Here is a 20,888-nt window from a genome sequence, read left to right on the forward strand (position 1 = left end):
GAGGAGCATCTTTGTTATTCATAACAAGCCCCTCTCAACACACTTGAGTTTATGGTAATACAGTGACTCTGGACAGGCCCATGGATAGCTTCACGATGGTCAAGTTGCCCCCAGAACCAACTGTGTGATTAGAGATTTAGAGCTTTCAGCCCATGTCCAACCTTCAAGGAAGGGAGAGAAGTTGGAAATTAAAAAAAAAAAAAAAAATCACCAATGGCAAATGATTTAATCTATCATGTCTACGTAGTGAAGCTTCTATAAAAACCCTACCCAAAGGGTTTGGAGTGCTTCAGGGTTGGTGAATGCATTCAGGGGCCAGAAGAGTGGCATATCCCCAACTCCAAAGGGACGGAAGCATGTGGGACCCTTAGGGACCTTGCCCTATGTACCTCTTCACCTGGTTATTCATTTATAACCTTTATAATATCTTTTATAATTATATAAAGGATAGTGCAAAGGAAAGTGCTTCCCTGGGTTCTGTGAGCCATCAGAGCAAATTATCAAACCTAAACAGGGAGTCGTGGAAACCCCATTTGCAACAAATTCAGACAGAAATGGATGTAACCCAAGAATTCACTATTTGTGATTGCTGTCTGAAGTAGGGGGGACGTGGTGAGCCCTTAACCTGTGGTGGTGATGTTGTATAGTTGCTAAGTCATGTCCGACTCTCTGCAACCCCATGGACTGTAGCTTACCATGCTGCTCTGTCCATGGAATTGTCCAGGCAAGAATAACGGAGTGCATTGCCATTTCCTTCTCGGATGGCATCTTCCCGACCCAACGATCAAACCCGTGTCTCCTGCATTGGCAGGCAGATTCTTTACCACTGAGCCACCAGGGAAGACCCCAAAATATGGAACATTTCACAGTTAACCTGTGAGGTCTACTCTAACTCGAGGTAATCACTATCAGAGTTGAATTAAATTGTAGGACACCCAGTTGGTGTCTACAGAGAACTGAGTGTAGAAAACCCACACATTTGGTGTCAGAAGTGCTATAACCAGAGAAACAGTTTTCCTTTGCATGGTGACTGAAATCTGTGCAAATCAGAACCACACAAAGTACGGACTGCCTATACAGCATTCTCTAAAACAGTATTTCTGAAACCGTCCCACAGAAGTTAAGGTTACACACATAAAGATTCCACAGTCAAATAAGACTAGGGAGGTGCTGGGCTGAGATCAAATCACTTTGTTTACCAGCAAAATGCCTTGGAGAATTCAACCAGTTGATGTGCACATTGCATTTCCCAGATGAGGATCAAGATGGTGCTATTATTTCCCACCTTAGGAATGTGTTATAGAAGTTAATGTTCAGACTCACCAGCTGTAAATATTTACTACAAACTTAATGTTTTATAATTACAATTGTTATAGTTTAAATTTACAATTTTTTTAATTTACAATTTTTACAATTGGTACAAAGTACTGGTATATTCAATGTTTAGTAAAACCACTCCTTTAACACAGGATACCAAATTAGCAACAGCAGTACCAATCACTTACAGCATACAGTATTGGAAAACATATGAGTAAGAAAAGTCAATAACTAATAACACACTAAAACTTTTGAAACCTATCTCTGTCTCTCTCTTTTTTTGCACTGGGGATCCAGTAGTGGCTCAGAGGGTAAAGAATCTGCCCGTAATGAGGGAGGACCTGGGTTCGATCCCTAGGTTGGGAAGATCCCTTGGAGGAGGGCCTGGCAACCCACTCCAGTATTCTTGCCTGGAGAATCCCCATGGACAGAGGATCCTGGCGGGCTATGGTCTGTGGTCGCAAAGAGACACGACTGAGAGACTGGGCAAATCACCGCACAGGGGACCCTAGTTCCCGATCAGGGATCCTGGAACCCATGACCCCTGCAGTGGAAACTGGGAGTCTAAACCACTGGACAGCCAGGAAAGTCACTAAAACTATCCTTTTCACCTTAAAAGAAACTTATCGAGATGTGTGTCTCATGTTTCCCTTATCACAATATAATTGTGTGTGTGCTCAGTCGCTCAGTTGTGTCAGACTCCTTGTGACCCCATCACGATGTAATTAACAAATATTGATAGGGCACTTCCTAGGCTCAAGCCTAAAAGCTGTACCCTTACCTTAAAGAGCTGACAATTTTATCAAAATACACAAGAAGAAGCAAGATACACCATATCGCTATGCCAGGCGTCTGATTTTCTTCTGGGCAAAATTACCTATGAGCCAGGACCACCCTTCTCCACAGAGCTTCTTTCCTAGGGTTAGGAATTCAAAGCTACCATCCAGCATTGTGAGCTCTCTGACCGCAAAATGATAACCCTGCCTGCCAAGCCTGTTTAGGTGATATCTGCAATGTTCCTTCTGCGTTGCTTGACTCCATTCCTGGCTAGGCCCATCCAGCTGTCACCAATGTATCAGAATGAGAATGGGCAATTTAAGAAGACCTCTTACTGAATTCCCCATCAAAATCTTGAAGTTTTTCTCTAGGTAAGAAAACAAAATCAGAAGCAGCAACAGGAACCAGTTAAAAGAAGATAAGAGATAGCAGGAAAAACATATATCAAGGAAGGAGATGAACACTGTTAAATAAATGCCCATCTGACCTGCGGCAATATAGCGCACAAACTGAACACCACATGCCAGGAGCTCACAGAGCAGAGAGTAACTTAGGCCCATGATGGTGAGACATTAAAATTAAGTGGCATGGTATTCTATCAAGAAGAGCATAGCATATTACGAAAATCCTTCTAAAAATAGTTGACACATAAAGAATTTTAACTCCTGAGTAACTTTTCTGAGGATACTCAGCCACATTTCACAAGTAGAACCTTGGGGGAAATCTTGTTTAAGTAGTCTATAACATTTCCCAAAGATGGCAATGCCATTGCTAGTTTATTATATGCTACTTAATCTGTAAAATGTTAACACTTCATTGCAGTTGTTCCCAGGTTAAATGTTACCTATTACTATGACATGTTTCTAGCATTTTAAAAAGTAGGGATTCAAAAGGAATAAAGGGAGAAATAAATTAAAACAGTTTCAAATTAAAATCATATCACACAGAAACTCCAAGTCAAGGCATCTTTCTAAGGTAGTAGGACCAGAAAATTATTCCGTGAAGTAAGCAAGCAACTTTCACATTCTACTTTGGTAGTTGTGGTCCCAAAATATCTGCACAGACATAAGTAAATAAAACACTCTTATTATACAGGCATAATATTGTATATTATTATATAATGCATATAATAGACTGTCATGCTATTAATAAGTGGAATCCAAACTCTACTTTTGAATCCAGTTATCTTTCAACCATTTGAAAGATAACAATCAACAAATTTCAACCCATTGAGGTTGGAGTGTCCCAGAAGCAGATCGTGACACACAAATCTGAGTGGGGTGTCCATAGGGGAGGTCATCTCTGGAAGCACTGGCCGGCGAATGGAAAGGGGGGGACAGGGAAGGGGAGGAGGCCACAGCGGGCACCTTCAGGAGCATTTACCCCTTTGGGGACACCTGGAAGACAAATCCATGCAGAAGGGGTTTCAGGTGGTCCCAGCAGTGGAAGAGGAAGCTAAGGTATTTATCCACTGTCTCCCAATCAACAATGGTTGAGGGCTATCCAGAGGCATTAACTGCCTAGAATTCTCAGCCTGCTTCAACTGGTAAGCTGCTGAGCACCTGGAGCCAGAAAAAGCCCTCAGGTCAATTCTCAGGTGCTTTCAACAAGAAGGTATTCCAGACATAGGGAGGGAGACAAAGACAGAGATGATGATGTCATTCAATTGTGTCTGACTCTTTGCAACCCCATGGACTGCGGCACACCAGGCTTCCCGGTCTTTCACTATCTCCCAAACTCTGGGAGAGACAGAGATGGAAATTCAGAAGCCAGGGGAGATGGGTGGGGTTCAGGAGAGCCTGCTACCTGGGTGGACTCTAGTCGAGCCAAACTAATGTGCAGCAATACTGAATTTGTTTACTCTTTGTACATACACACATGCTCATCTTAACATTCACTATGTTCTTCATCCTTCTGTCCATTATTCCTCCATTCTCTCTGTGACGAATAATGAACAAGCATATACATAAAATACATATGATGGGTGTGGAGAAAAGGGAACCCTCCTACACTGTTGGTGGGAATGCAAACTAGTACAGCCACTATGGAGAACAGTGGGCAGATTTCTTAAGAAACGTAATAGAACTGCCATATGACCCAGCAATCCCACTCCTGGGCATACACACCAAGGAAACCAGATCTGAAAGAGACACGTGCACCCCAATGTTCACTGCAGCACTGTTTACAATAGCCGGGACATGGAAGCAACCTAGATGCCCGTCAGCAGATGAATGGATAAAGAAGTTGTGGTACATATATACAATGGAATATTACTCAGCTATAAAAAGGAACACATTTGAGTCAGTTCTGATGAGGTGGATGAAACTGGAGCCTATTATACAGAGTGAAATCAGTCAGAAAGAGAAACACAAATACTGTATATTAACATGTATATATGGAATTTAGAAAGACACTAACGACAATACCATATGCAAGGCAGCAAAAGACGCACAGATGTAAAGAACAGACTTTAGGACTATGTCAGAGAAGGCAAGGGGGTATGATTTGAGAGAACAGCATTGAAACATGTACATTATCATATGTAAAATAGATGACCAGTGCAAGTTCCATGCATGAAGCAGGGCACTCAAAGCCGGTGCTCTGGAAAAACCCAGAGGGATGGGGTGGAGAGGGAGGTGGGAGGGGGTTCAGGATGGGGGGGACACATGGCTGATTCATGTCAATGTATGGCAAAAACCATCACAATATTCTAATTATCCTCCAACTAAAGTAATTAATTTTAAAAATAAATAAAGGCATATGCTACACACACACAAAAATACATATGATAAAGTTATTATACATAATAAATAGGTACAGACTAAGTAAATAATATTAATAATGTTGCCAATTACTAAGTAATATTTAATACTTAATTTCTGAACAAAGATTAAGGACAAAGTTGTCCAACTTGATGAGGAAATCCAAAACTGATTTGTGCATATGGGAACTCAGCAACACTCCAGAGGGAGAAATAACCATTCCTACCAGTTCCAGAGACACACATAAAGTTGATGGGTTGTAAAGATCTGTTCTGTCCCACCTCTGAGAGCAGCCTCAGCTCTGGGCCCGCTACCATGAATCCCGTGTGAGACAGGACATGATGCAGAAGAAATGAGACGGGGAGCAGACGGAAGGAGGGCAATCATCTTTTAGACAAAAGGGATTAAAATATTTTAGCTATTTTAAGAGAAGTTCCACAGAGAAAGTAGCACTTCAGGAACTATTTTTGAATGAAGAAAAGACATTATGGTGATGACCAGGGAATTTCCAGAGATTTTTTTTTTTCCTGCTGAAGAAGGAAAGTGTTGTGCTATACTTATATATCTGTGGTGAGGGCTGGGGGTTGGGGGGATGGCTAGAGGGAGGGTAAACACTAAGGAAAGGAGGGGCGGGGGCTACTCTGAGAATGAGGAAGGAAAACAAAGAAAGCTAGGATAAGGCAGAAGAGATGAGATCACGCAGCGACAGCAAGAGGCAGAAATAAAGTGAAGAGGGATTTCTGCAGGTGGAGGTACAAGCTGTATTAGTTCATTCGTTTGTACGCCCCAGTATGGTACAGGAGTAAAACAGGCACTTGACACGATCTGCTTTCCTTCCATCAAGCGATGAACTCACAGTGTAAAATGAACCCAAATGCTTTCTGTGGCTCAACTACTCACTCATTCAAAGCACTCTCAGGACGCTGGAAACACAGCAATGATAAAAGCAACAAACCAAGTGCCTACACTCTTGAGGCTTACATTTTACTGGAAGGAGATAGACAGAAATGACGCTGGTACAGCCCAAAGGAGCAGTGGCAGGGGACGATGCCGGATGGACAGCTGGGGACAATCTGCTGGGTCTTACAGGCCACAGGAAGGCTTCCGCTCTGAGTGGGATTCCAGCAGAGGAGTCACAGGATCCGACGCTTTAAAAGTACTACTCTGGTTGCTGTGTTGGCAGGAGGAGGACTAGTTAGGCAGCTACTGCAATAATCTCAATTTATATCGGAGAGGGAAGTGAAACGATGAGAAGCAGTGAGATTCTGAAGGTGAGCCAACAGGATTTTGCTGAAAATTTAGCGCAGATTACACAAGAAAAGTGAAAGTGTTAGTCGCTCAGTCAAGTCTGACTCTGAGACCCCGTGGACTGTAGCCAGTCTCCTCTGTCCATGAGATTCTCCAGGCAAGAATACTGGAGTGGGTTGCCATTCCCTTCTTCAGAGAAGAAGCGAGGATGACTCCAAAGATTCTTGCCCAAAGGAACTGCCATTAACTGAGATGAAGAGGACTGTGGGAAGAGTGGGGCTGACTGGGAAGCCAGATCTGGAGTTTGACTTTAGACACACTAGAGGATCGGATGCTTACTATTCATCCAAGTAGAGATACTAAGTTGGCAATTACATATTTAAGATGACAGCTCAGGGAAGAGGTCTACAAAGGTGATAAAAATTGAGGGATCACCCACACACAGATGAAAGCTGAAGTGGTGAGACCAGATAAATGTCAAAAAAAGAGAACTACTGAGGAATGAACCCTGCGGCACCCAGTGACAAAAGACCAGGGAGATAAGAAGGAACTGCAATGAGGACTGAGGATAAGGAGAAGGAAGGAAGGGTGAAGCACGGGAACTATCAGTATAGGGATCTTCTAGAAGCCAAGTAAGGTGAAACTCATCCATAACTTTGAAAAGAACTGCTCCAACGGCGTAGCAAAGATGAAAGTCCCACTGGACTAGGTTCAGAGAGAATGGACCTCAACTAAATAGAGACGGGAAGGAAAACCACAACTGGAGGCAGCAAATACAGACAATCCTTCTGGTGAATTTTACTACAAAGGGAGAAAAGAAATGAGGCTGCAACTGAAGGATGAATGTCAGATCAATAATTTTTTTAATGAAGTTAAATCTTATTTGCACACTAATGGGGGGGAAATGATACTAGGGAAGGGGGTAACTGCTGGGGTCAAGTCCTTGAATCAGGGAAAGGAGATGGGATCTTCTACAACGAATACACCTACAGATAATCTCCAATGACTTAGCAGTTTCCTTTTCTTTCTGAAATTACATTTCCAGAAAATTTCCTATTTCTGAAAATACATCTCTCCAACTAAAGCAAACTTTGGCTCACATACAAATGGTTGAATGTGAGATGTGTAGCACTGACACTTCAAAAACAGTGACTAGAATAAAAAATGTCTGAAGGGGAAAATGTCATTTATTTGAAGAATATATACTATTTTGACAAAACAGATAAACTACTTTTCATAATTTAAGGACCCCTTCTTTCTGTGGGTGTGTACAAACCCTTTAGCTACATTTTATTAATCTACTTCAAGGTCTACCGAAGTGTACCGTTATGCATACTTGAATGAATAGATTTCAAGCAGGCTTGAAGTCTGCTAGAAAGATGGCCCGCCTGAGCAGCTGATCTACAAGTCATCCAGTCTTGCCATAAATGCTGAGGAATGTGCTGAGGCTGTGAGTAGTTACTCACACTGCTGGGCGGGCAAGGTCACCATTAAAACAGAGGAACCCAGAGGACCCTAGCACGGTCAACACCGTGAGAATGGCTGAACCTGATGGGATCCAGTTTCTGGATGGCACTGTCATTGGCAACAGGACATCAGTATGAGAACGGAAGACCAGGTTAGCTTGTCCTGCCAATGGGACAAATTCTGCAGAGCCTTCCGCTTTACAGAGCCATTCTCATTTGGTTAAATTCTTCAATCCTTTACTTCTATAACCAAAACCTGTATCCTTTACCTGTGTCTGTATTATCCTTTCAGCAATCACCATCACCCTTCTGACAATCTTACACATAAACATTTTAGATGATAACACCTCTTTATCTCAATAAATATATCTTTTCTCACAAATATTAAAATATGTAGTAAGCACTGCAAACACAGGATTTAACAGATACCACTGTTTAGGACAAAATTAAATTTAAAAAACCAAAATCCATTTAAAGTGGTTTTAAGGAAAAACATTAAGTAAACAGTACAAGTGCCACGCAGAAACCATGATGGTGGTCAATGAAAGCTTGAAATGCGACAGTGGTAATGAAACCAAAAATCACTGATGTGGTGAAGAGAGACGAAAAATCATGCATATCTTAACATCACTTGATCCTTAAGTTCTAAAAAACTTGTACCACAATCTTCCTCTGTCCCATCCAAAGAAACAGAGAACCTCTCAAAACACCAAAACCAGTGAATGCATCGTGCAGCGGCCCTGCAGCAAGGACAAGGCTGAAAACAAAGCACCGTGCAACTGGCAGGAGGTAGGTGGAGAGAGCCACTGGGAGACACTCCTGAAGGGACAGGCAGCCCCCAGCGAGGCGATCCTGGGGGAGAGGGGTGTGCGCAAGACTGTGGAGCTTCCAAAGGCTAATTAATTTCCAACAAGGGCTTCAAGGAATGAGAACCCAAGCTCAGGGCAGGGAATCTGAGCTCTCCTCCCACAAGGGAAGAGTAGAGAAGAGTAAAATAAGGCAGGCAGGGTCCAGTGCTGACTGCTTGGCATCTGGATGGCTGGAAAAGTGGGCATGAGGAGAGAAGTCCCTGAATCAAACAGAAGGGACTCTGCTCTCCCCGTAACCATGGCATCGAAGGAAATGTTGATCCTCCGATATGCAGAAAATAAGGACAGGCCAGCAAAAAAAAAGGAAAGTGACTTCAAGAACCAGACACACAGAAAGCCGGCCTTAAAATAGTAAGAATGTAAGAGGAATATGAGTCAGACCTGTGACAAGTTAAATTAAGTAAAAAAGCTCCAATTCCTCTAATCTGCAGACAGCTTATATCCTAAGGCTCCTTCATGAAGCAGTGATGTGAAAAAGACTGACCACATGTCTATGGTGCAGCGTGTGTGACCCCTGAGGCTCTGAGGGAGGTCACAGAGAAGAGGAAGGTCCCAGGAACCCAAAAGCCCAGGGTCTGGAGAGAAGGTGCCCATGTGGTCGGCCACCGCAGAAAGCTTCTCAAGTCATCGATGGGAACCATCCAGAAAGTCTCTGCTTCAAAAGATGCCTTTTGCCCCATACTTGTCACAGAGATTCCTGGGCAGTGCAAATATCTCCAGGACTTCCAGACAGATGTCCAGGGCCATCTTATTTTCTTTTTAATATTTATTAATATTTAAGTATCCATAGGATACTGCATAAATCAAAAGGACCACAGTGGACTGTGTCCCAATTTCTTTGTCAAAGAGGACCACTCATCTGCCAACACCTTCTGTGCATACAAAACCACTAAATTATCTACAATGGTATAGCTTTACCCAGCTTCTGCAGTTTCGTAATTTATTGCACACGATGTCAAGACTGTTATGATTACTGATAAACAGAAGTCGATATTATGTTTGAACTCCTGTGTTATGAGCTCAAGGAAAACATTTCCACTTTACAAAGGAAGAGAAGTTTAACACTTCACAAAGCATTCTGAAAGTTTTACTTCCCCCTACCCGTAAAATGAGCTTCCCTGGTGGCTCAGATGGTAAAGCATCTGCCTGCAATGAGGGAGACCCGGGTTTCATCACCGGGTTGGGAGGATCTCCTGGAGGAGGAAATGGCAACCCACTCTAGTATTCTTGCCTGGAGAATCCCATGGACGGAGGAGCCTGGTAGGCTACAGTCCATGGGGTCACAAAGAGTCAGACACGACTGAGCGACCTCACTTTCACTTCACCCGTAAAATAAAAACTGGATATGTCATTGTATTTCCTCTAACAATGATTTTTTGATATATTAGAATTATCAGATGAATGCAACCTATAGCCCCGATAAAGAAGTATCTTACATTTGCATAGTTAGTATGTTTAAGCTTATCAAACTTATATTTCACTACAAGTGCTCCTTACCCTTTCTGTCTTTGATCAACAGTCTCTTTAGAAAATAAATTTTAAATAGGGTTACAGCTAAAAAAAAAAAGTGGGCTTCCCTAGTAGCTCAGCTGCTAAAGAACCTGCCTACAATGCAGAAGACCCCAGTTCGATTCCTGGGTTGGGAAAATTGCCTGGAGAAGGGATAGGCTATTCACTCCAGTATTCTGGCCTAGAGAATTCCATGGACTGTATAGTCCATAGGGTCACAAAGAGTCAGACACAACTGAGCGACTTTCACAGCTAAAAACAATTTCAGAGTGTATAATGCTAGGAACTTAAGAATGTACCTAAATGCTTATCAAGAATAAAGAGAAACACAAAAATATCTACATATATATTGCAGCACTGTTAAGTACTAAAAAAGAGAGAGAGAGAGAAACCAGCTGAAGAATTCATCAACAGAGAATCAGGTAAATTATGGTAAATCCACAGAATGGAATTCTATGTAGCCATTAAAAAGCATGAGATATCTGTATATGCTGATGTGAAGAGCTCTCCTAGACCACTGGAATATTTTTAAAAATTAAGACGAACAAGGTACAAAACCATATATACCATATGACCCCTTCCATCTGGATAGAAATTCAAAATTGTTAACGGTATTTTCCACTGAGGAAAGGGGACTGTAGGAAGGAGACAAGACACTTCCACTTTTCATTTTTTTATCTTTCTATATTGCTTGAATTGCTTACCAGATTTTGGAGGTTTTTTGTTTCTTAGTTAAGTTATGTGGTCAAAGGAGACATGGACCTTTTTTAAGATTCATCATTTTACTTCACATTGCTTAAAACTAATACATATTATACATTGAAATTTTTCCTTTAATAACCAATAGAAGATACTGAGCCAATTAATTTCAAAACCAGTGATTAAGGGAAAGAATCAAGCATTTAAATCTGCCTTTCCTATATAAACTGTACCACTATGTAACCAAAGGAGTAGACAAAGGGAAGTTTTCTTGTTATAAAAGTACTCCAGCTAATACATGAAGAAGAAATTTTATAATTAAAATATCATTTTGCAACTGCTAATGAACAAATGAATGGATACTGGCATTGACCAATGGCAGCAAATGTAACAAAAATAGAAACTCCCAGACATTTCATGCCTCCCAATGGAAGACTATACCATCCATTCATAAAATACTCTTGGGGGGAAAAATACCTGAAATCGGGTCAAGATCTTCTACCTCCAACTATCAACTTACAGGGAAGAGAGGAACATGTTGAGAGATACTACAGGGATGTAATAAGCAAAATCCAGAAAGTGGATAAACCACCACTTTCTGCAAGAAATAAATTGCAAAGGAAAAAAGAAAGAAGACCAAAACAGACAAATCAGGGTTTCCAACAGCAGGACTGTTGACATTTAGGACTAGGTAACTCTTCCTTAGGGGGCTGCGCTGTGCGTGACGCTCAGCAGCACACCTGCCCTCTCCTCTGACACGCCTGGAACAGCTCCACCCACCCCCTGCCAAAATAACAGACGTCTCCAGACACTGCCTCGTGTCCTCTGGGAGGCAGCATCCCATCCAGCTGAGAATCAAATGTGTGGACCTTACTTGGACCTCGATGCAAACTATTAATACAGTACCAAGATTTGCCATTTATTGTAGTTTTTCTTAGAAGAGGCCTTATCTTAAGAGAAACACGTGCTAAAATAGTCACAGATATAATGATACACCCCAAGTTCACTAAAAATAACACCAAGGGCAAGGGAAATCAGGGCAGGGTTAAATGAAGCAAGATTGGTCATGAATGAATTGTTAATCACTAAAACGGAGTGATGGTCTCTGGGAGCCCATTATACTGTCCTGTTTATTTCTGTTTATGTCTGAAATTTTCTTAAAAAAAAAAAAAAAAAAACACAAAAATAAAAATCAAAGCCAAGACCATTGTGGTGGCTAGCAACATTCAACTGAATGACAAACCAACCCACTGAAAGAATCTTAACTAGTTTCCATTAACCATGCTTGGGGCTCTCAGAATATATAAACAGATGATTCTTTAAAAAAAAAGAAAAAAGAAAAGGAAAAAGAAAATGGCCCTGAGTCCCATGAAAAATTTTTCAAATTCATTTGTAATTTTTAGAGATATGCAAATCAAAACATGGATACCATTTTTGATCTCTTAGGTTGGCAAAGATTAAAAATATGACAACAGGTCCTGATGTCAAGAATGTGGAAAGTGGAACTCTCCTACACTGATGGTGGGAATGAAAACTAGTCCAACCATTCAGAAGAGGAATCTGGTGAGCCTGACAAAACAGTGCACTCATTTTTGACCAAGTAATTCTACTTCTAGCAATCTAACCTGGAGATACACTTCCATTAAAGCAAAAATACATATGCACAAGGTTACTCATTACTGTAATTATAAAAACAACCTAGATGCCCATACACAAGAAAATGGATAAATAGATCAGGGTATATGCACACAAAGGAGTACCATACAGCTGTTAAAAAGAATAAAGAAGAGTGATTTCCAGTATACACTGTCAAAGTTAAAAAAAAAGCAAAGAGTATCTATTGTATGATACACTTTGTGGGGGGAAAAAAAGCGGTTGTGAGAAAATACACATGGATCTGCTTGTTTTGTGAGAAAACAAACAGAAGACTTCACACGGAAAGAAACTTGATGACTCACGGGGACAGGGGAGATGGGGGACGCAGAGGGGCAAGGAGGAGTGAAGGGGGCGTTGACACTTCTGAGTATACCTTTTCAAATAACTTCTGGTTTCTTAAAACCACAACCATGTATCACATTCTCAAAATACAAACCAACAATTAAAACCAACCAGGACAGAGGAGGAATCCAGAATGCAATATAAACAGTAACAAATAAACCTAAGTGAAAGTCACTCAGCTCAGTCATGTCGACTCTCTGCGATCTCATGGTCTATACAGTCCATGGAATTCTCCAGGCCAGAATACTGGAGGGGGCAGCCTTTCCCTTCTCCAGGGGATCTTCCCAACCCAGGGATCAAACCCAGGCCTCCCGCATTGCAGGCAGATTCTTCACCAACTGAGCCACCAGGGAAGCCCCACAAATAAACCTAACCATGTTACAAATAAATAACTCACTAAAGTAGAGGAAAAGAACTAAGGTAACTTTGGAAAACAGTCTTCTGCCTAGATATAAGGCTATAAAGCTAAAGACAAAAAAAAAAACCCTACACAGATACTAGAATCTACTTAGCAAATTGCCTTTCTCAGAAGCACATAGGTTACCAACTTGAGAACTATTTTATGTACTTTATGTATACACTAGGATTGAAGAAATAAGTAAATTATATATTATAGATAATGAGAGCTGCATCTCTGTTAGTCAATAAAGTTATAAGGAAAGGGGAAGGTTAAAATGAACTTTGTGATGTTAGATTAGAATCAAAGGTATTATAAAACTTTACAGTCTTAATACAGATAGACGCAAACACACACACGTGTGTGACTAGAGTATTTCCTAGCTCTGTCCACGGAGAAGGCCTGGAAGCAATGAGTCCACCGAGTGCCAGACCTTGGTCTCTAACAACCATTCTCCAATAAAAGGAACCAGGGTTCACACAAATCCTCACAAAAATCACAGAAGTTACCACTAACTCCCACTGTAGTTCATATTCATAGAAAAGTAAGTAAGCAATCACTGCAACAATAAAACATAACTTCCAAGAAGAATTAGACACTCGGTAGCAGCTGCAACCTCAGCACTGACCTGCTGCTCAAAAGCTGCGCAAGTTATTGTGGTGTTTCAACTGCTCAACCCGCCAAAGCTCGCTTTGTGATCAATTTCCTTCACACCTGTTCTATTCTTATTCTTGAGCTCCACCACATCAGATCATCAAATAAAAAGGCGTTCTTCCCCTTGGTGATCAGTAAACTCAATTTCATGCCTAAGAACACGAGATATGAGAGCAAACCAAGCAGAAATCTGCCCCCAAACTAATGGTTTACAATTTTTTAAAGCTTGATGGGAGAACTATATGTTAGTGTCACTAAGCATTCTATGACTCCATTTCACAACATATTTTCGTTCAAAAAGTAAAACTGAGCATGTATGTATAATTACAATTGTAAGTGAAACATATGAAGAAAATACTCATATATTCTCCCATGATAAACTGTCACATCAAAAAAAAGATGTTGAGAAATTCAATAAATAGACTTTTTGTCTCTTACAGGGAGATGATACATGTTCACGTAGTATGTTTATAATACTAAAAGACTTGATCATTAAGCAGAAATGTATATAAAACCAATTTTAAAAGTAATTCCCAACCTTGACATTAAGAAAAACCAAAATACACTCCAATAAGAAGTCCATTATAAGAAGGATGAAACAGTTAATTATAAAATTTTTCAAGTAACTATTTTACACTCTGTTCCCAAGCCAGTTATGTTTATTTTAAACCTATTTATGCCACAGAAATTAATTGTAATAAAGAAAAATAAGGAAGATGTTTACAGATGTATTTCTGTGGAACCCTGTCACATCTGTTCATCTATGCCCCCACCCCAGCGCACCAGCCACCCCAGGACAGAGGCGGAGTTCAGATCTCGCTCTATGACCTTCTAGCTCTGCAACCCCGGGAAAGTTACTGACCTCTCAACCCTCGGACTCCTCATCTGTAAAATGGAGATAACACCACCACTTATCCAGCAAGGTTACAATGAGAATTAGATGAGTTAGTTAAGAGAGCTAACGCAGTTAGAACAGCGCCTAGCGCTGGTAAAGCATTCAGTTTAAGAGTTCGAGTAAGTTCCCAGGACTCCACAGTGAGTAGCTGGGAAACTCCTATCCAATAGCATTATTCTTGGTAACATGCTTCTATCCTCACAAACCAGGCTCTTCATTCATTCAAACTTCAGGAATAAAAATTAATATAGGACCTGTGTAAATTACCAAAACCCACTCAAACATTCTAAATCATCTCTCATCTGGATTATCACAATGGCTTTCTGACTCATCTGCCTGTCACCTTTATCTCCCCTCTCTTTTCTCCATGTAGCAGCCAGAGTGAATCTTTTAAAGTTTAGGTCAAATGGTTTATTCCTCCACTCAAAATATTTGACTATTTGCTCCGAGTGAAATCCAAAATTTTTTTAGCATTCCAATGTCTCTTTCTCAAAACCTCCCATAATCACACCATATGAACACAGACTTACACTACCCCCAGTCCTTTCTCTTCTAACTCAATTTTTCTTCACAGCACTAAACATTCTTTTGGCATGCATATTTGTTCATCTATCCCACCTCCCCACCACCCCTGTGCATGTGTGCTCAGTTCTATCTGACTCTCTGCAACCCCACGGACTGCAGCCCACCAGGTTCCTCTGTTCATGGGATTGCCCAGGCTAGAATATTGGAGCAGGTTGCCATTTCCATAGAGTATGTTACAGGAGACCAAGGACTTTGCTTTACTCACCACTGTATTTCTAGCACCAAGAACAGCGCCAGGCATACTGAAAATTGGGCCAAAGCCAACAGCATACTTGATAAAACCCAAGAGGCAATCCCTTGTGTCAGGAACAAGAGATGAAATAAAATCACAAAATACTATGTGTTGTCTATTTACACCACGGAAAATAATTGTAATAAAGAAAAATAAGATGTTTTACAGATGTATTTCTGTAAATAGACCTTGCTCTATGACCTTCTAGCTTTGCAACCCTGGGATAGTTACTGACCTCTCAACCCTCAGATGCCTCCTCTGTAAAATGGAGATAATAACAACACTTATCCAGCAAGGTTACAGTGAGAATTAGACGCAAAGTGGCAAATTTTTATTTTTTTATACTATTCATTTTAATATTTGAAGTATAATAAAGTTTTAAGAAATCTTCAATGTGTATGCAGATCAGTGAACTTCTCCACCTGTACACACACATGACCAAGATACAGAATATTTCCTGCACCTTGGAAGCTCCCTTCCGCCTCCTCTCAGGAAACACCCCTGGAGAGGTAAGTACCAGTCTGACTTCTATCACCCAATTATGCCTGCACTTGAACTTCACAGAAGTAGAATCAAATAGTATATGCTTTCATGCCTGTCTTCCTTTGTTCAACTTCATATCCATGAGATCCACCCACGTCATTGCACACATCAGGAGTACAGTCCTTCTTGAAGGCTAAGTAGCATTCCATGAGTATGCCACAATTCATACAATCAAGTCTTGATGATATTTAAGCTGTTCCCATTTGGGGATAATAGAACAGTGCTGCCATGAATGGTTTTCTGGGTTCATGGGTACGTCATTTGGTAGAAATATTCAATTATCTGCAGAATGGCGACATTTTTTGTTTGAGGATTTTTGGGGGGGAGGAGGGTAGTAATGGTTAATAATAATACCTTAGTGAGAACCCAGGAAAATACAAGTGGGCAATGGGTGAAAGTATAAACTGAAATAACCTTTCTGGAAGACAATCTGGCAATAGCCACAAGAAGCCTAAAAATATCTATGCCCTGTGACTAACCATTCTACTTCAAGGAAATTTCTTACTGAGTATTTACATGGCTCAGATCATCTTCTAAGTGTTTTACATGTGTTAACTCATTTGATTTATTCTAAGGAAATGATTAGAAATGTTCACAATTGGTTTGTTTAGAAGGCTGTCGACCATCCATCATTAGGAAATACAAGAAGTCGTAAACAAAGTAAAAAACTAACAAGAGGGGAATGATTTCAAAATGCATTGTACTTCCTTGAAATTAACCTCTGTGCAGCCACTGAAAATGTTTTTCAAGAACATTAAAGATAGGAAAAAGTAAACATTGATAAATGATAGGAAACAGTAGAATGCATAAATTCCTAGTTTTATTTTCTCCAGTTTTATTTTTAAAAGTACATACCTATAACTTAAATGTTAAAATGAATGTGACTAACAAGACTAGTAAATAAAGATATTTACATTACAATAGGGAGAGAAAAGACATTATAATACAACTAAATTAGGGCAATGATGCAATTCTACAAAGGATGAAATAAAAGCACTATGGAAAGACATCTAGCCTAGAGATTAGGGGGAAGGGCATTGTCAAGAAAGTTGTCCATTGTCTTACTTCCACTAAGGACTCTGAGGAAGAACTCTGTCTCCAGGTTGGAAGGAACCTGCCCAGGAAAGTCCTGTTAATTCCTCAGCTCACCACCCCCAAGGTATCAATTATCAGTTGTACCCTGAACCCATATTCTTTTCCTCCCTGGACCCATATTCTTTTTCCCTCCTACTTACAGAAAAGACTTAGGTAGACTTGAAGAACAGGAATTCCTAAACACTAAGGATGCAATCAAAGTTCAAAAGCCTCAAACTTGGAGGAAGCTGGTTCCATCTGACCTCATGCCTGACTAAAAAGCCTCAAGGAAGGTCTTCCCAGTCAGGATAGTTTAGGACAAAACCTTTTTGTATTTCCAGATGCCAGGAACTCCAGACAGAGTAAACCCAAATTTATACCAAAATTCACTGACTCCTTGAGATTAAAAAATTTTTTCTACTTGAAAAAATAAAAAGTATCAAGAAGTTATCCAGGTAGAGATAAACCTCTGTATCCATTCTCCTATGCTTTCTTCCTCTTCTGCAGATAGACCATCCCTGGAAACCAAAGGAAAGTTGAGCATGGAGATTAAAGATACATGGGGAAGCTTAGTTGCTCAGTCATGTTCCACTCTTGCGACCCGTGGACTGCAGCCCACAAGGCTCCTCTGTCCATGGGATTCTCCAGGCAAGACTACTGGAGTGGGCTGCCATTTCCTTCTCCAAGATTAAAGATACACCATGGTATTTTAGGGGCCAATTCTCACATAAGCAAATGACATCTGTTTAATAATTAATACATAAGAACATTTTGCTGTGTTCACTAAACCATTCACTTGTGGTACAATAAACAGAATAAATATTGATTACAAGAGAAACATATGGACCCCAAATTACCAATATTTCACTGAGTTAAACTTGCTAATAAGATACTGCTTTTGCACCGTATGGCATTATGTATCACTAGATTTTCTAACTTTTGACATCTGAATCACATTAAGTTCTCAAGGGTTGCTGGTCAAAAAAGCCCTGGGTTCAAAAAAACATTTTTCAAAGTCACCTCCACAGATACAAAGTCACACAAATTCATGTGACAAAGTAGCCCACACTCCTGCTCTCCCTCCTTTATACACGCCCTCTGTTTTCCCTTCAACCTTTTCTGTTTACAAATTTAATACTTAAATGTATTAACAAGAGTTCTCATAAACTACCTGCAGCTTTTCACGGTTATAGTGTTACCTAAATTAAGATAAATAAAATTCCAGTCTAAAATTGATTAACCTAGCAAACCGCTACATTGTACAATGGGATAAATTTCTTATGAAGCTAAAACAGCTAAAAAATAAGTCTGCATAATCACCAGGGATTCGGGATTTATTCTGCACGGAACCTAGATTTCTGGATAATCTCTATTCTGGTTGCATATGATGGGAAAAGAGGATATAGAGATACAACTGGCAAGACTTGTAGCTTCCTATTTCAGTTTTACGTACAACCAAAATATAGGAAAAGCATCGGTTCCAAGTAACGAAAAAGAACTTCAGAGAATTTGTTTTTGATTACAAGCGGCACGGCTGTAATAACACTCCCAGCATATACCAGACTGTGAAAAGAGGATCTGCCATACAAAGCAAGGACGCTGTCTTAACTTTTACGTCGACAATTTGCTGGTTTTACTCTCCTTCTGCTGTTGCTGTCAGAATTAGGCAACCTGAAAACGGATCAAGTAAAACTAGCTGTACTTGAAAATTAAGTAAAACTAACTGTACCTAGCGCTCAGCACTGACAGGAACGCTGCAAGTGAACTGGTTTTCTCTCCCAGGGCCAGTAGAGGGAGACTAAGACATCTGGCCTGGTCGTGTAGTGTTTCTGCAAAATTGGGGAGGGGGGGAGTGGAGGCTGTATTTAAATGTCCTGCTGTCAATCAAAGGACACTTCCTACAATCACAGTCACCATATCTGCTATTACCCGCGAGCGTACTCTCGCCCAGAAACACCCCGAAACGGGGCTCGGGAAACCTGCTTCACCTAAAAGTGACCGCAGGCCTTGCCACAACACCCAAATAAGGACTTGGGGAGCCCAACCTCAACTAGTTTCTTTGTTTAAATGCCTGCGAATCCCTCCCACGCCGGAGTCAAGAGGCTGTGGCGCCGCCCTTTATTAGCCTCACACTTTGATTACAAAACACACGAGTCGGCGGCTCGGCGGCGGGGGCGGCCCGAGCTCTCACAAACGTCAAACCCGAGACACAGGCGGCGGCCGAGGCAGAAGGCGACGCTCGCCGCCCCCGCCACCCGCCCCGAAGTCCCCACCGGCCGGCCAAAGTTCGCCCGCCCCAGGCCCCCCGGGCGCTGGCCCCCGGATCGCCAGCCCCCGGTCGCCGTCCCCTCGGGCGATTGGGGACGTTTCACTCTTTGTAACAAAGTTTGAGCCGCGGCGCGGGGGCGGCCGCGGGGGACTGGGGCGCGAGGCTGTCCCTCGGGGCCCCGCTGCCCACTCCATCCGCTCCACCCGCGCCGGGACGGGCTGAGCCGCTCCGGCGGCTGGGGGCCGAGACCCGAGCCGCCCCGCCGCCCCGCCCGGGACCCCCGGCCCGAACTTCCGACTGGCATCTCTCTCGAGTCCCCGCAAGTGCCTCCTCATCTGTTGCTCTGTTTACTCCGCTGGAGCCCCGCCGGGCCGGCGCTGCCGACGCCCCCGTCCCAGCGCCCCGCGGCCGAGGAAGTTTGATAAAAAGCCCGGGGAAGGGGGCGCGACCGCGACCCGCGGGCGGGCGAGCGGCGGAGGCGAGGAGGGCAATTTCTGGAGACCCCGGGCTGGGGCCGGCCGCTCGCCGCCCGGAAGGAAGGAGCGGCGACCGGTCGGGCAGGGCGGCCAGCCGGGTGGCGACTCCGGGCCGGGAGCCCCGGCCGGGCGGGGCGGCGGTCGGGCTGCGGGCGCGGCGGGCCGGGCCGGGCCGGCGCTCCGACCGCCGCCTCCGCTGGCGCCTGCCCTGGCCGCGTCCCCTCGCCCCGGTACTCCCCCTGCCAACTTCTCGGCCGGTCCCCTTTGTTCCCGTTTGTTGTGGCGACTCTTCGGCCGGCCGGGCGATCCCACCAGCCCCCTCTAAGCCCGCTGGGCGCCCGGCGAGCCCGGGGCCCCGCGCGCCCCGCTGCCCGGGCCGGGGGGCTAGGCACCCGGGCCCCTCGGCGCTCGGTGCGGCTCGGCGGCCGGCGGCGCGGGCGGCCGGCGCGGCGACGGCGGCGGTTGGCCGGTGGCCGGCGGCGGCGGCGGCGGGGCTGGAGGGGGTTTATTTACCTGCCGTGGAACCAGTCCTTGCAGATATCGCACTCGATCATGAAGCGGTTCACGTCGTACGGCTGCCGGCACACACAGTACACCGGCGGGGGCGGCGGGGCTGCCGAGGCCCGGCCCGGAGCCGCCACCGACACGGCTGCCGCGGCGGCTCCAGCTGCTGCTCCCGCGGCCACCGCCGCCGCCGCTCCGGCCATCTTTAAAAAACACACACACACACGCTCGCTCGCTGCTCCGCTTGCAGACTGAAGCGAGCGCAGCCGCCAGCCAGCGCCGCCTCCTGCAGCAGCCGGAGCAGCAGCCGCGGCGGCGGCGGCGGCGGCGGCGGCGGCGGCGCCTCAGTGCGCGCGCGCGAGGCCGCAGCCGGGCCCGGAGGGGGCGGGCGGCGAGCGGCGGCGCGCGCACGCCGCGCGGGGACCGAGCCCGGCTCCTTCCGGCGCTCCGCGCGGGGCCGCGCGTGTCGCGCACGTCGTTCTGCCGCCCGGCGCGCGCGCCCGCTCCGCTCGCGTCGGCCGGGCGGAGGGAGACGCGCTGAAGGGCACGCGGGGCGGGGGAGGCGGAGGGAAGCAGAGGCTCCCTGAGGACACGCGCGGCGGCGCGGGGCGCGC

General features: G+C 43.8%; 1 protein-coding gene across 1 annotated transcript in view; it reads right to left on the reverse strand.

The window, feature by feature from the left end:
- The window catches only part of KDM7A (lysine demethylase 7A), a 70,231-nt gene extending 49,754 nt beyond the window's left edge, over positions 1-20,477 (reverse strand). The window contains exon 1 of the mRNA XM_061165915.1: positions 20,284-20,477. Coding sequence (XP_061021898.1) covers positions 20,284-20,477 — 194 coding nt within the window. The remainder of the gene's footprint in view (positions 1-20,283) is intronic.
- Positions 20,478-20,888: the final 411 nt, after the last annotated feature.

The sequence above is a fragment of the Dama dama genome, chromosome 18 (genome assembly GCF_033118175.1).
Source record: "Dama dama isolate Ldn47 chromosome 18, ASM3311817v1, whole genome shotgun sequence".
NCBI classification, from domain to species: Eukaryota; Metazoa; Chordata; class Mammalia; order Artiodactyla; family Cervidae; genus Dama; species Dama dama.